The sequence below is a fragment of the Salvelinus alpinus genome, chromosome 7 (assembly GCF_045679555.1).
Source record: "Salvelinus alpinus chromosome 7, SLU_Salpinus.1, whole genome shotgun sequence".
Lineage (NCBI taxonomy): Eukaryota > Metazoa > Chordata > Actinopteri > Salmoniformes > Salmonidae > Salvelinus > Salvelinus alpinus.
The window spans coordinates 80,773,875-80,786,750 of record NC_092092.1 but is presented as its reverse complement, the minus strand read 5'-3'; the positions used below and the strand labels follow the sequence as shown (position 1 = coordinate 80,786,750).

Below are 12,876 nucleotides of genomic sequence, written 5' to 3'. Positions count from 1 at the left end.
GGCATCAATGATCATGAGGAATGTGAGGGATCAGCCCAGAACTACACGGCAGGACCTGGTCAATGACCTGAAGAGAGCTGGGACCACAGTCTCAAAGAAAACCATTAGTAACACACTACGCCGTCATGGATTAAAATCCTGCAGCGCACGCAAGGTCCCCCTGCTCAAGCCAGCGCATGTCCAGGCCCGTCTGAAGTTTGCCAATGACCATCTGGATGATCCAGAGGAGGAATGGGAGAAGGTCATGTGGTCTGATGAGACAAAAATAGAGCTTTTTGCTCTAAACTCCACTCGCCGTGTTTGGAGGAATAGAAGGATGAGTACAACCCCAAGAACACCATCCCAACCGTGAAGCATGGAGGTGGAAACATCATTCTTTGGGGATGCTTTTCTGCAAAGGGGACAGGACGACTGCACCGTATTGAGGGGAGGATGGATGGGGCCATGTATCGCGAGATCTTGACCAACAACCTCCTTCCCTCAGTAAGAGCATTGAAGATGGGTCGTGGCTGGGTCTTCCAGCATGACAACGACCCGAAACACACAGCCAGGGCAACTAAGGAGTGGCTCCGTAAGAAGCATCTCAAGGTCCTGGAGTGGCCTAGCCAGTCTCCAGACCTGAACCCAATAGAAAATCTTTGGAGGGAGCCGAAAGTCCGTATTGCCCAGCGACAGCCCCGAAACCTGAAGGATCTGGAGAAGGTCTGTATGGAGGAGTGGGCCAAAATCCCTGCTGCAGTGTGTGCAAACCTGGTCAAGAACTACAGGAAACGTATGATCTCTGTAATTGCAAACTAAGGTTTCTGTACCAAATATTCAGTTCTGCTTTTCTGATGTATCAAATACTTATGTCATGCAATAAAATGCAAATTAATTACTTAAAAATCATACAATGTGATTTTCTGGATTTTTGTTTTAGATTCCTTCTCTCACAGTTGAAGTGTACCTATGATAAAAATTACAGACCTCTACATGCTTTGTAAGTAGGAAAACCTGCACAATTGTCAGTGTATCAAATACTTGTTCTCCCCACTGTATAACATCTCAGTGATCACATTGCTGTGTAATCTGGCTAACTATATGAGGAGAAAATAGCCTTGAGTGTCTGCAGTAGACAGCTACTTTTTGTTCTATAACCATGACAGTAATCCAGGGCATAGTTTCACATTCTGCTCAGGGAAAAGCAGAGAAAAACATACTTATCTTTCCCTGGGATGTGATTGAAAGGTATCAAAGATACTGCACTTACTTGCACATGATCATCTGATGATTTATCACTCCAGTGTTAATCTGCTAAATTGTAATTATTCGCTCCTATGGCCTATGTATTGCCTACCTCCTCATGCCTTTTGCACACAATGTATATAGACTCATTTTTCCCCCTACTGTGTTATTGACTTGTTTATTGTTTACTCCACGTGTAACTCTGTGTTGTTGTCTGTTCACACTGCTATGCTTTATCTTGGCCAGGTCGCAGTTGTAAATGAGAACTTGTTCTCAACTAGCCTACCTGGTTAAATAAAGGTGAAATTAAAAAATGTTTAAAAAAAATAAAAAAATACAGTGGCAGATGAACTAATCCTATAAAAAGTCTCAAAATGCCATCCTACTTTTGGGCTGGGAACATTTTAATCTCCAAAATCTGTCTTCCCTGTTTGTGCTGGAAGGTGCATGAGCAGGAAAGCCAGGTGACTTCTGGGAAGCTAACAGGGGAGAAGTAGTGGCCAGTATTGCTGGCAGTGATGTAAATACAGTCATGATCCAGCTATGAGGGGTGTCAATATCTCTATTTCTCTCTCTCTCTTTCTGATTCCCACTGTCCCACACACTCGTGGGCAGATTATGCGTGTAGACGAAGAATCTGCCGGGACTGAATGGGATGCATGAGACAACTGCGATCGCAACATTTTTGGCAAAATCAACCATTCCTCGCATATAATGCGAGGGCTTGCAAATTTGACCAATCTGCACACTATTTCCGCATAAAACAGTAAAATCATTGCAATATTATCACATAAAACCGACCCATCACCGCAGTAAAAAAAGAGGGTTCGCAATTTCAGCCAATCATCGCACATTTACCGCATAATATGGTTCAATCAACCACACGTCAACAAACTTTTTCCCTCGTCGGCGCATTTTCTCAACAAAATTGGACAAAATCATTCCAAATTGCCATGCAAAATGTCAGAATTGCGGCAGAAAAATCTTGCATTTTATTCCACAAATATCACAAAACATGTCAGCGAAATCCCGGGTGGACAGGATAACGAGCAGCATTAGTTCCGTTTTTGGGGTTTTCATCACTGGATATTTGGATGTGTGAGGATTGGGCAAAGACTGTGCTTAAGGTTGCTTCATGTGCTCGTGGGAAATGGGAAACTGGGAGGTGGGAAGTCTGACATGATTGTGTTCACGTGCCTTTTGAAATCGGAACAATTGTTCAACCACTAAGATTTCAGCTAGCTTGATAAACTAGCTAACATTGCTAATAATAAAAGGTAGCTAGCTCGCTTAACATTGACATATGGTCAAACTGGCTACATTCTCCATATTGATAAGGTTGTACTTGTCAAACATTGATTTGTTGTCATCGTTTGGTTGAAAAGGTAAAATGTCAGTGAAACGTCACAACTCTACAACTCGGGTAACAAGATTCCCACTTGTGATTCCGATTTGGAGGGTCATTCAAGTGAAATTTCCCACTGGGAACTAGGAGTTTCTGATAACTCCGATAGCAGGTGAACGAAGCAGTAAACTGCATCACCCTTGTGCACACGGATCAAAAGGGAGGGGTGGGGGGGCCTTTTCTGAGAGTTTCCTTTTGCAAGGTTGAGACTTTTGCCGGAACTCTCAATTTCTAACACAGTGTGTGTCAGGACCCAGTTACGAACTCGGGTCTCCGGTGAGAGAAACAGTCACTTAGTAAACTGAGCCACTAATAGTCGGCAGAACCCAGAAGATGAGGCAGACACAGCAGTACTTGAGACGATGATTTAATAAAGGAAAAAGGAAAAGATCTTCAGGCAAAAATATAAATCCACAACGTCAAAAGTAATTCCAAGAGAAAAAATGTATATCCTCCAAGACACAAGGAAAATCCACAAAGTGGTAAGAACAGCAGGGAAAAAACAAACCTCAAAAGAATAATCAAAAATAAACAAGCACAAAACCAGAGTACCTCAAGAAAATCCAACTGGAGAAACAAATGTTCACAGCATGGCTGGGTGCTAACATTCAAACACAGAGCAAAGAACTGAGGAACACTAAGGGTTTAAATAGATTCAAGGGAAATGAGGCACAGGTGCAAATAATAACAGGAACAAGGGAAAAAAACAAAAGGGTCAAAAAAGCACAATGGGGGCATCTAGTGACCAAAACCTGAACAATCCTGGCCAAATCCTGACAGTGTGAACACAGAGGTTAATCATGCAGCTGACCAGATTACACAAGATTTTACTTCTGGGTTAATAGTAATTACTCACACTCTGATCTCTCTTCCCGTTCTCTCTCTCTCTCACTCTCTTTCTCTCTCTCTCACTCACTCTCTCTCCCCCTGTCTCTTTCCTTCCCCTCTATCGCTCTCCCGTCTCTCTCTTTCTCTCTCACACTCTCCCCCTTTCCCCTTCTCTCTGCCTCTCTCTCGCTTTTCTCTCTCTCTCTCCCCCCTCTCCTATTCCCCCAAGTTCTGATCTCTCTGCCCCTCCCCCCTCTCTGTCACTCTCGCTCTCTCTCCTCTCCCCTCTCTCTCTCTCCCCCCTCTCTCCCTCTTCCCCTCTTCCCCTCTTTCCCTCTTGCTCACACCCTCGTTCTCTTTCTCCCCCCTCCCTCTCTCTCTCTCTCTCTCTCTCTCTCTCTCTCTCTCTCTCTCTCTCTCTCTCTCTCTCCCCCTCTCCAGTCTTGCCTCACATTACCCTCTGACCGGAATGGCTCCCTCCACAGCCAGCGGAGACAGAAATAGCACAGTCACAATCTCTCACACAGAATGCTCAGCTCTGGCAAAGTCACAAACCGGTAGGCCTCACAGCTCACACACACCAATCATACCTCTCTCTCTCTCACTAAGGTTCAAACTATTATAACAGCGGAATAGTAGATCTGAATATGGTTGTACAGAAGGCCCTGCATGTTGTTTAAATCTGTCTCCTCTCAAAACCTAACATGATTGCAACATTCACTCAGGTGGAGGTGGCTCCTCTGCATGCAACCTGGACTCAGAGGTAGACGTAACATAATATGCATAATTTAAATCAGGTTCATTTTAGTTTTGAATTAAAGTTGAAAATAAATATTTTACGGACGTTGAAATCAGATTTCATTTTCGGGTTCTGAATGAAAGTTGAAAAAACATAATTTACAAATGTTGAAAATACTTGTTTTTTTTGGTCATGTATTCTATGGATATTTCAACTGAACATAAAGTACGTTCTCAATTAATAATAATGTTTCATAGCCATCCCTAGCACATTAGAGGCTGCTGCCAATGAAAATAGACTTGAAATCACTGGCCACTTTAATAAATGGAACACTAGTCACTTTAATAATGTTTACATATCTTGCATTACTCATCTCATATGTCTACACTGTATTCTATTCTATTCTACTGTATCTTAGTCTATGCCACTCTGACATTGCTCGTCCACATACACGACCGGTCAACGTTTTAGAACACCTACTCATTCAAGGGTTTTTCTTTAAATTGACTATTTTCTAAATTGTAGAATTTATAGTGAAGACATCAAAACTATGAAATAACACATATGGAATCATAAAGTAATCAAAAAAGTGTTAAACAAATCAAAATATATTTTATATTTGAGTTTCTTCAAATAGCCTCCCTTTGTCTTGACAGCTTTGCACACTCTTGGCATTCTCTCAACCAGAGATTGTCCCCTACTTCCCTATTTTAGCAAGGTGGAGATTAAGTAACAACAAATGTCCTTTTAAGTTCTTAGTACTGAACAAAACAAACAAATTCTTTGTACTGGAGGCAAAGTGCTGGTAAAGGATGTGTGGGATTAGGGGCTCCCGAGTGACGCACTTCATCTTAGTGCAAGAGGCGCCACTACAGTCCCTGGTTCAAATCCAGGCTGTATCACATTCGACCACAATTGGGAGAGTCCCATAGGGCAGGGCAGCGTCGTCCGGGTTTGGCTGGGTGAGGCCATCATCGTAAATAACTGACTTGCCTAGTTAAATACAGGTAGAGGATGTCGCACCTATCCTGAGATGGTATATTACCCAGAGGCTCACTCCACCCAGTGGGCTTCCACTCTATTCACTTTGTGGGTGGTGTGAGCCGCTCCCCTTATCAATACGTTTTTAATAAAGTAAATATCCTCAAAGGTGATTGACATTGTCTCTCCTCATTATGGGTCATTTTAAATATCCACTACACCCGACCGGACAATAGTGTGCAACTGCAGCCCGCAATTCAGGGCGTTCGAGCATCCCATTGGTCCCTGGATGAATCCCTGGATTGGTCCTTCGCTCCTGCCTTCCGAACACCTGACCTCGTAGTCAGTAACAGAACTGCATGAAAACAGTGGCCGACAGGCTGGGACGAAGGACACTGTCTACCGGTGTACGGCTTGCTAGCTACCATTGTCACCTCCACCCCTTCTTCTGTGAGGTTTATCGGCGGCTGGCATCCAACGTTATTGTGCATTAAAGCCACCTACTGTACTGGACCGGCCCCACCTCCCTCCTGTCCTAGATTAAAAATGGACCAATAGAAGTATAAAGAGGGTTTCCAGCAGATGCCAGAATTCCCACATGCAGGAACGCCCTGAATTGCTGGCTGCAATTGCATCCCTCTTTGACCTGACAGGACCAAAAATAAGTCCTAAAAGAAGGTCCATGCTTAGTGGGTATATGGAGCGTCCAGAAAGACCAAACAGCACAAGTAAATTAGTTGTTTACATCTTTGTTCATTTACCGTAAAACCATTTTTTATTCAGTGTGGAAGGGCTCGCTGTTTGAAAGGGAAACTCTTTTTGACGCACTGCCGGTGAGCGCCGCAGTTATTACGTCAGCTCGAGGACACGGAATAAGACAGCTGGCTGTTTCAACACCGGGCAACACGCACGAGAGAGGAGGTCAGCACTGCGGCGCGGGTTGATTTGGATCAAATTAGTTCTGTAAAAGAGGTGAGTTTGCATTTTGCATTGTAACGAGTTTCCTTATAGTGTCAAATGCTCAACCAATATAGGCTAAGATAATGTTGTCGCAAGTCACGTAAAGACAATAACGGAGCTATAACGGTTTGTTTAGGCTATTATTAGCCTAGCCCAAGCGTATAATAGCAAGTTTTGTGATATGAGACTAATAAACAGACAGTCCCATTTTACAAACCAAGAAGTGTAAAGAACAACATAGAGAAAAGAGTGGAGAAATGTTGTCAATGTAAAGCAATGGATTGAACATAGACATGAGTCATGTTTATCATTGATGTCCATTGTGTAAATAGTCAAATTCTAAGTTACGCTTTATGAATATAAAGTTGTATAATTTGTTTGGGGTGGGAGACTGGGAGATGGGGTGTGGTCGTGGACATTCTGTGGCTATAGGGATTGTGGATCGAACTATTTTAGGAGACTGAACACTGTTGTGGGCTTATCTTAAACAAACTAAGATACTTTTCTAAGATTGTTTATCTCATATCCTCACTAATGGAGAAACTCTCAGAAATCGTACAACTGACTGCACAACTGCGTGCTATGCCAGACAGCCTGTCCTCACTGAGTGCTTCTCCTGCAGTATATATTCTTTATGAGAATCTGAATGACTCTCATTTGGAAGTCCAACAGCATTCCCTTTACTTATACACAATTTCTTAAGCTACACTGTTTTTCCATCTACTGTACAATCCATCATCATAGGCTTTGGTTCAACGTTGAGATGCTACAAAACAGTTCAACAAGAGTGTCAGAACAAGTTTAACCTAACCTTACCTTTGTAAAAGTAGATGTTTCATTATTAGATGTTTTATGTCCCTTTCTCCACCTCACCAGATGCTAAAGCTAACTACCACTCTGAAAGGGATCACTGTAGCCTTACTGAACTGCAGGAGAGGAAGCAGCCAACATTTTTCCTGTGGAAAACGTGGCTATGCTTTAACTACTAGGCCATAAGCCAACCACCCTACATTTACCTCGAACGCGTCAGCATGTGGGTGGTCCCCCTTGTCTCTTCTCCCTGCATAATCCTATAGCAAGCCTACTAGTGACTTTTATTATGAAACAGTATTTTGATCTTCCAATGCAGTCTTCTCTAGTGCTGGTTCTGTGGATGGTGTTGTGCTGAAAGAGCAGAACCCTGACCACCACCAATCAATGACATATCAAGTATATTTTCATTAGCCTATGGTCCAATAGCATCTCTTTGTTCATCCGGCCATACACGTTGATCACAATCATATCCTATTCACATTGACAATTAGGATCGATAAGATGGCACAGCCAGAAGAGGACTGGCCACCCCTTTGGTTTCTGTAAAAAGCACTTTGTGACAACTGTGAGTTGTAAAAAGGGCTCTATAAATACATTTGATTGATTGATATTGATACCATCTTAAACAGCATGTCACAATGTTTCTCTGTTCTCATTTCTGCTTTGTACATATCTTGTCTTGCAGGTTGATTGTTTCCTGCATATCCTTAAAAGACCAAATATGGGAATGGTAAGTCAATATGGTAATCCTGTGTCTACCATTCTCTCAGTGCTATGTGTAGCTACAGTAAAGCTATAAGGATAAACATGTCCTATTCCATAATGACTGTATGATAATGAGGTAAGGACAGAGGAGGGGTCAGATGAGCAGTCGTCGGCCTTGGGGCGTCTGTTTATTGTAATGGCAGCAGGCTAGTATAAGGTGTCACTTCCCTCTGGCAACCTGGACATGCCATTGACAGACACACAGAGAGAGCTCCGGAAGGCATACGGCAGGCCCGCTTCTCTATCTAATACCTAGTCTCTCGGACACCCAGGTTCCGCTCACGTAAGCTCTGAAAGTACAGTCAACAAGAGGAGATTTGCAAGGATGGCCCTGCTAGACTATCTAATATCAAAACCATGTCCAAGGATGGCCCTGCTAGACTATGTAATATCAAAACCATGTCCAAGGATGGCCCTGCTAGACTATCTAATATCAAAACCATGTCCAAGGATGGCCCTGCTAGACTATCTAGTATCAAAACCATGTCCAAGGATGGCCCTGCTAGACAATCTAGTATCAAAACCATGTCCAAGGATGGCCCTGCTAGACTATCTAATATCAAAACCATGTCCAAGGATGGCCCTGCTAGACTATCTAATATCAAAACCATGTCCAAGGATGGCCCTGCTAGACTATCTAGTATCAAAACCATGTCCAAGGATGGCCCTGCTAGACTATCTAGTATCAAAACCATGTCCAAGGATGGCCCTGCTAGACTATCTAATATCAAAACCATGTCCAAGGATGGCCCTGCTAGACTATCTAATATCAAAACCATGTCCAAGGATGGCCCTGCTAGACTATCTAATATCAAAACAATGTCCAAGGATGGCCCTGCTAGACTATCTAGTATCAAAACCATGTCCAAGGATGGCCCTGCTAGACTATCTAGTATCAAAACCATGTCCAAGGATGGCCCTGCTAGACTATCTAATATCAAAACCATGTCCAAGGATGGCCCTGCTAGACTATCTAATATCCAAACCATGTCCAAGGATGGCCCTGCTAGACTATCAGGTATCAAAACCATGTCCAAGGATGGCCCTGCTAGACTATCTAATATCAAAACCATGTCCAAGGATGGCCCTGCTAGACTATCTAATATCAAAACCATGTCCAAGGATGGCCCTGCTAGACTATCTAATATCAAAACCATGTCCAAGGATGGCCCTGCTAGACTATCTAATATCAAAACCATGTCCAAGGATGGCCCTGCTAGACTATATAATATCAAAACCATGTCCAAGGATGGCCCTGCTAGACTATCTAATATCAAAACCATGTCCAAGGATGGCCCTGCTAGACTATCTAATATCAAAACCATGTCCAAGGATGGCCCTGCTAGACTATCTAGTATCAAAACCATGTCCAAGGATGGCCCTGCTAGACTATCTAGTATCAAAACCATGTCCAAGGATGGCCCTGCTAGACTATCTAATATCAAAACCATGTCCAAGGATGGCCCTGCTAGACTATCTAATATCAAAACCATGTCCAAGGATGGCCCTGCTAGACTATCTAATATCAAAACCATGTCCAAGGATGGCCCTGCTAGACTATTTAATATCAAAACCATGTCCAAGGATGGCCCTGCTAGACTATCTAATATCAAAACCATGTCCAAGGATGGCCCTGCTAGACTATCTAGTATCAAACCCATGTCCAAGGATGGCCATGCTAGACTATCAAATATCAAAACCATGTCCAAGGATGGCCCTGCTAGACTATCTAATATCAAACCCATGTCCAAGGATGGCCCTGCTAGACTATCTAATATCAAAACCATGTCCAAGGATGGCCCTGCTAGACTATTTAATATCAAAACCATGTCCAAGGATGGCCCTGCTAGACTATCTAATATCAAAACCATGTCCAAGGATGGCCCTGCTAGACTATCTAATATCAAAACCATGTCCAAGGATGGCCCTGCTAGACTATCTAGTATCAAAACCATGTCCAAGGATGGCCCTGCTAGACTATTTAATATCAAAACCATGTCCAAGGATGGCCCTGCTAGACTATCTAATATCAAAACCATGTCCAAGGATGGCCCTGCTAGACTATCTAATATCAAAACCATGTCCAAGGATGGCCCTGCTAGACTATCTAATATCAAAACCATGTCCAAGGATGGCCCTGCTAGACTATCTAATATCAAAACCATGTCCAAGGATGGCCCTGCTAGACTATCTAATATCAAAACCATGTCCAAGGATGGCCCTGCTAGACTATCTAATATCAAAACCATGTCCAAGGATGGCCCTGCTAGACTATTTAATATCAAAACCATGTCCAAGGATGGCCCTGCTAGACTATCTAATATCAAAACCATGTCCAAGGATGGCCCTGCTAGACTATCTAGTATCAAAACCATGTCCAAGGATGGCCCTGCTAGACTATTTAATATCAAAACCATGTCCAAGGATGGCCCTGCTAGACTATCTAATATCAAAACCATGTCCAAGGATGGCCCTGCTAGACTATCTAATATCAAAACCATGTCCAAGGATGGCCCTGCTAGACTATTTAATATCAAAACCATGTCCAAGGATGGCCCTGCTAGACTATCTAATATCAAAACCATGTCCAAGGATGGCCCTGCTAGACTATCTAATATCAAAACCATGTCCAAGGATGGCCCTGCTAGACTATTTAATATCAAAACCATGTCCAAGGATGGCCCTGCTAGACTATTTAATATCAAAACCATGTCCAAGGATGGCCCTGCTAGACTATTTAATATCAAAACCATGTCCAAGGATGGCCCTGCTAGACTATTTAATATCAAAACCATGTCTAAGGATGGCCCTGCTAGACTATTTAATATCAAAACCATGTCCAAGGATGGCCTTGCTAGACTATCTAATATCAAAACCATGTCCAAGGATGGCCCTGCTAGACTATCTAATATCAAAACCATGTCCAAGGATGGCCCTGCTAGACTATTTAATATCAAAACCATGTCCAAGGATGGCCCTGCTAGACTATCTAATATCAAAACCATGTCCAAGGATGGCCCTGCTAGACTATCTAGTATCAAAACCATGTCCAAGGATGGCCCTGCTAGACTATCTAATATCAAAACCATGTCCAAGGATGGCCCTGCTAGACTATCTAATATCAAAACCATGTCCAAGGATGGCCCTGCTAGACTATCTAGTATCAAAACCATGTCCAAGGATGGCCCTGCTAGACTATCTAATATCAAAACCATGTCCAAGGATGGCCCTGCTAGACTATCTAATATCAAAACCATGTCCAAGGATGGCCCTGCTAGACTATCTAATATCAAAACCATGTCCAAGGATGGCCCTGCTAGACTATTTAATATCAAAACCATGTCCAAGGATGGCCCTGCTAGACTATCTAATATCAAAACCATGTCCAAGGATGGCCCTGCTAGACTATCTAATATCAAAACCATGTCCAAGGATGGCCCTGCTAGACTATCTAGTATCAAAACCATGTCCAAGGATGGCCCTGCTAGACTATTTAATATCAAAACCATGTCCAAGGATGGCCCTGCTAGACTATCTAATATCAAAACCATGTCCAAGGATGGCCCTGCTAGACTATCTAATATCAAAACCATGTCCAAGGATGGCCCTGCTAGACTATCTAATATCAAAACCATGTCCAAGGATGGCCCTGCTAGACTATCTAATATCAAAACCATGTCCAAGGATGGCCCTGCTAGACTATCTAATATCAAAACCATGTCCAAGGATGGCCCTGCTAGACTATCTAATATCAAAACCATGTCCAAGGATGGCCCTGCTAGACTATCTAATATCAAAACCATGTCCAAGGATGGCCCTGCTAGACTATCTAATATCAAAACCATGTCCAAGGATGGCCCTGCTAGACTATCTAATATCAAAACCATGTCCAAGGATGGCCCTGCTAGACTATCAGGTATCAAAACCATGTCCAAGGATGGCCCTGCTAGACTATTTAATATCAAAACCATGTCCAAGGATGGCCCTGCTAGACTATCTAATATCAAAACCATGTCCAAGGATGGCCCTGCTAGACTATCTAATATCAAAACCATGTCCAAGGATGGCCCTGCTAGACTATTTAATATCAAAACCATGTCCAAGGATGGCCCTGCTAGACTATCTAATATCAAAACCATGTCCAAGGATGGCCCTGCTAGACTATCTAATATCAAAACCATGTCCAAGGATGGCCCTGCTAGACTATTTAATATCAAAACCATGTCCAAGGATGGCCCTGCTAGACTATTTAATATCAAAACCATGTCCAAGGATGGCCCTGCTAGACTATTTAATATCAAAACCATGTCCAAGGATGGCCCTGCTAGACTATTTAATATCAAAACCATGTCTAAGGATGGCCCTGCTAGACTATTTAATATCAAAACCATGTCCAAGGATGGCCCTGCTAGACTATTTAATATCAAAACCATGTCCAAGGATGGCCCTGCTAGACTATTTAATATCAAAACCATGTCCAAGGATGGCCCTGCTAGACTATTTAATATCAAAACCATGTCCAAGGATGGCCCTGCTAGACTATTTAATATCAAATCCATGTCCAAGGATGGCCCTGCTAGACTATCTAGTATCAAAACCATGTCTAAGGATGGCCCTGCTAGACTATTTAATATCAAAACCATGTCCAAGGATGGCCCTGCTAGACTATTTAATATCAAAACCATGTCCAAGGATGGCCCTGCTAGACTATCTAGTATCAAAACCATGTCCAAGGATGGCCCTGCTAGACTATCTAATATCAAAACCATGTCCAAGGATGGCCCTGCTAGACTATCTAATATCAAAACCATGTCCAAGGATGGCCCTGCTAGACTATCTAATATCAAAACCATGTCCAAGGATGGCCCTGCTAGACTATCAGGTATCAAAACCATGTCCAAGGATGGCCCTGCTAGACTATTTAATATCAAAACCATGTCCAAGGATGGCCCTGCTAGACTATCTAATATCAAAACCATGTCCAAGGATGGCCCTGCTAGACTATCTAATATCAAAACCATGTCCAAGGATGGCCCTGCTAGACTATTTAATATCAAAACCATGTCCAAGGATGGCCCTGCTAGACTATCTAATATCAAAACCATGTCCAAGGATGGCCCTGCTAGACTATCTAATATCAAAACCATGTCCAAGGATGGCC

General features: G+C 42.9%; 1 protein-coding gene across 2 annotated transcripts in view; it reads left to right on the top strand.

The window, feature by feature from the left end:
• The first annotated feature begins 5,832 nt into the window (after positions 1 to 5,832).
• LOC139581761 (annexin A6-like) overlaps positions 5,833 to 12,876 on the top strand; it is a 47,703-nt gene continuing 40,659 nt past the window's right edge. For both annotated transcript variants that reach the window (XM_071411899.1, XM_071411898.1), the window contains exons 1-2: positions 5,833 to 6,149; positions 7,636 to 7,680. In XM_071411899.1, the coding sequence (XP_071268000.1) occupies positions 7,672 to 7,680 (9 nt within the window). In that variant the 5' untranslated portion in view covers positions 5,833 to 6,149; positions 7,636 to 7,671. The remainder of the gene's footprint in view (positions 6,150 to 7,635; positions 7,681 to 12,876) is intronic.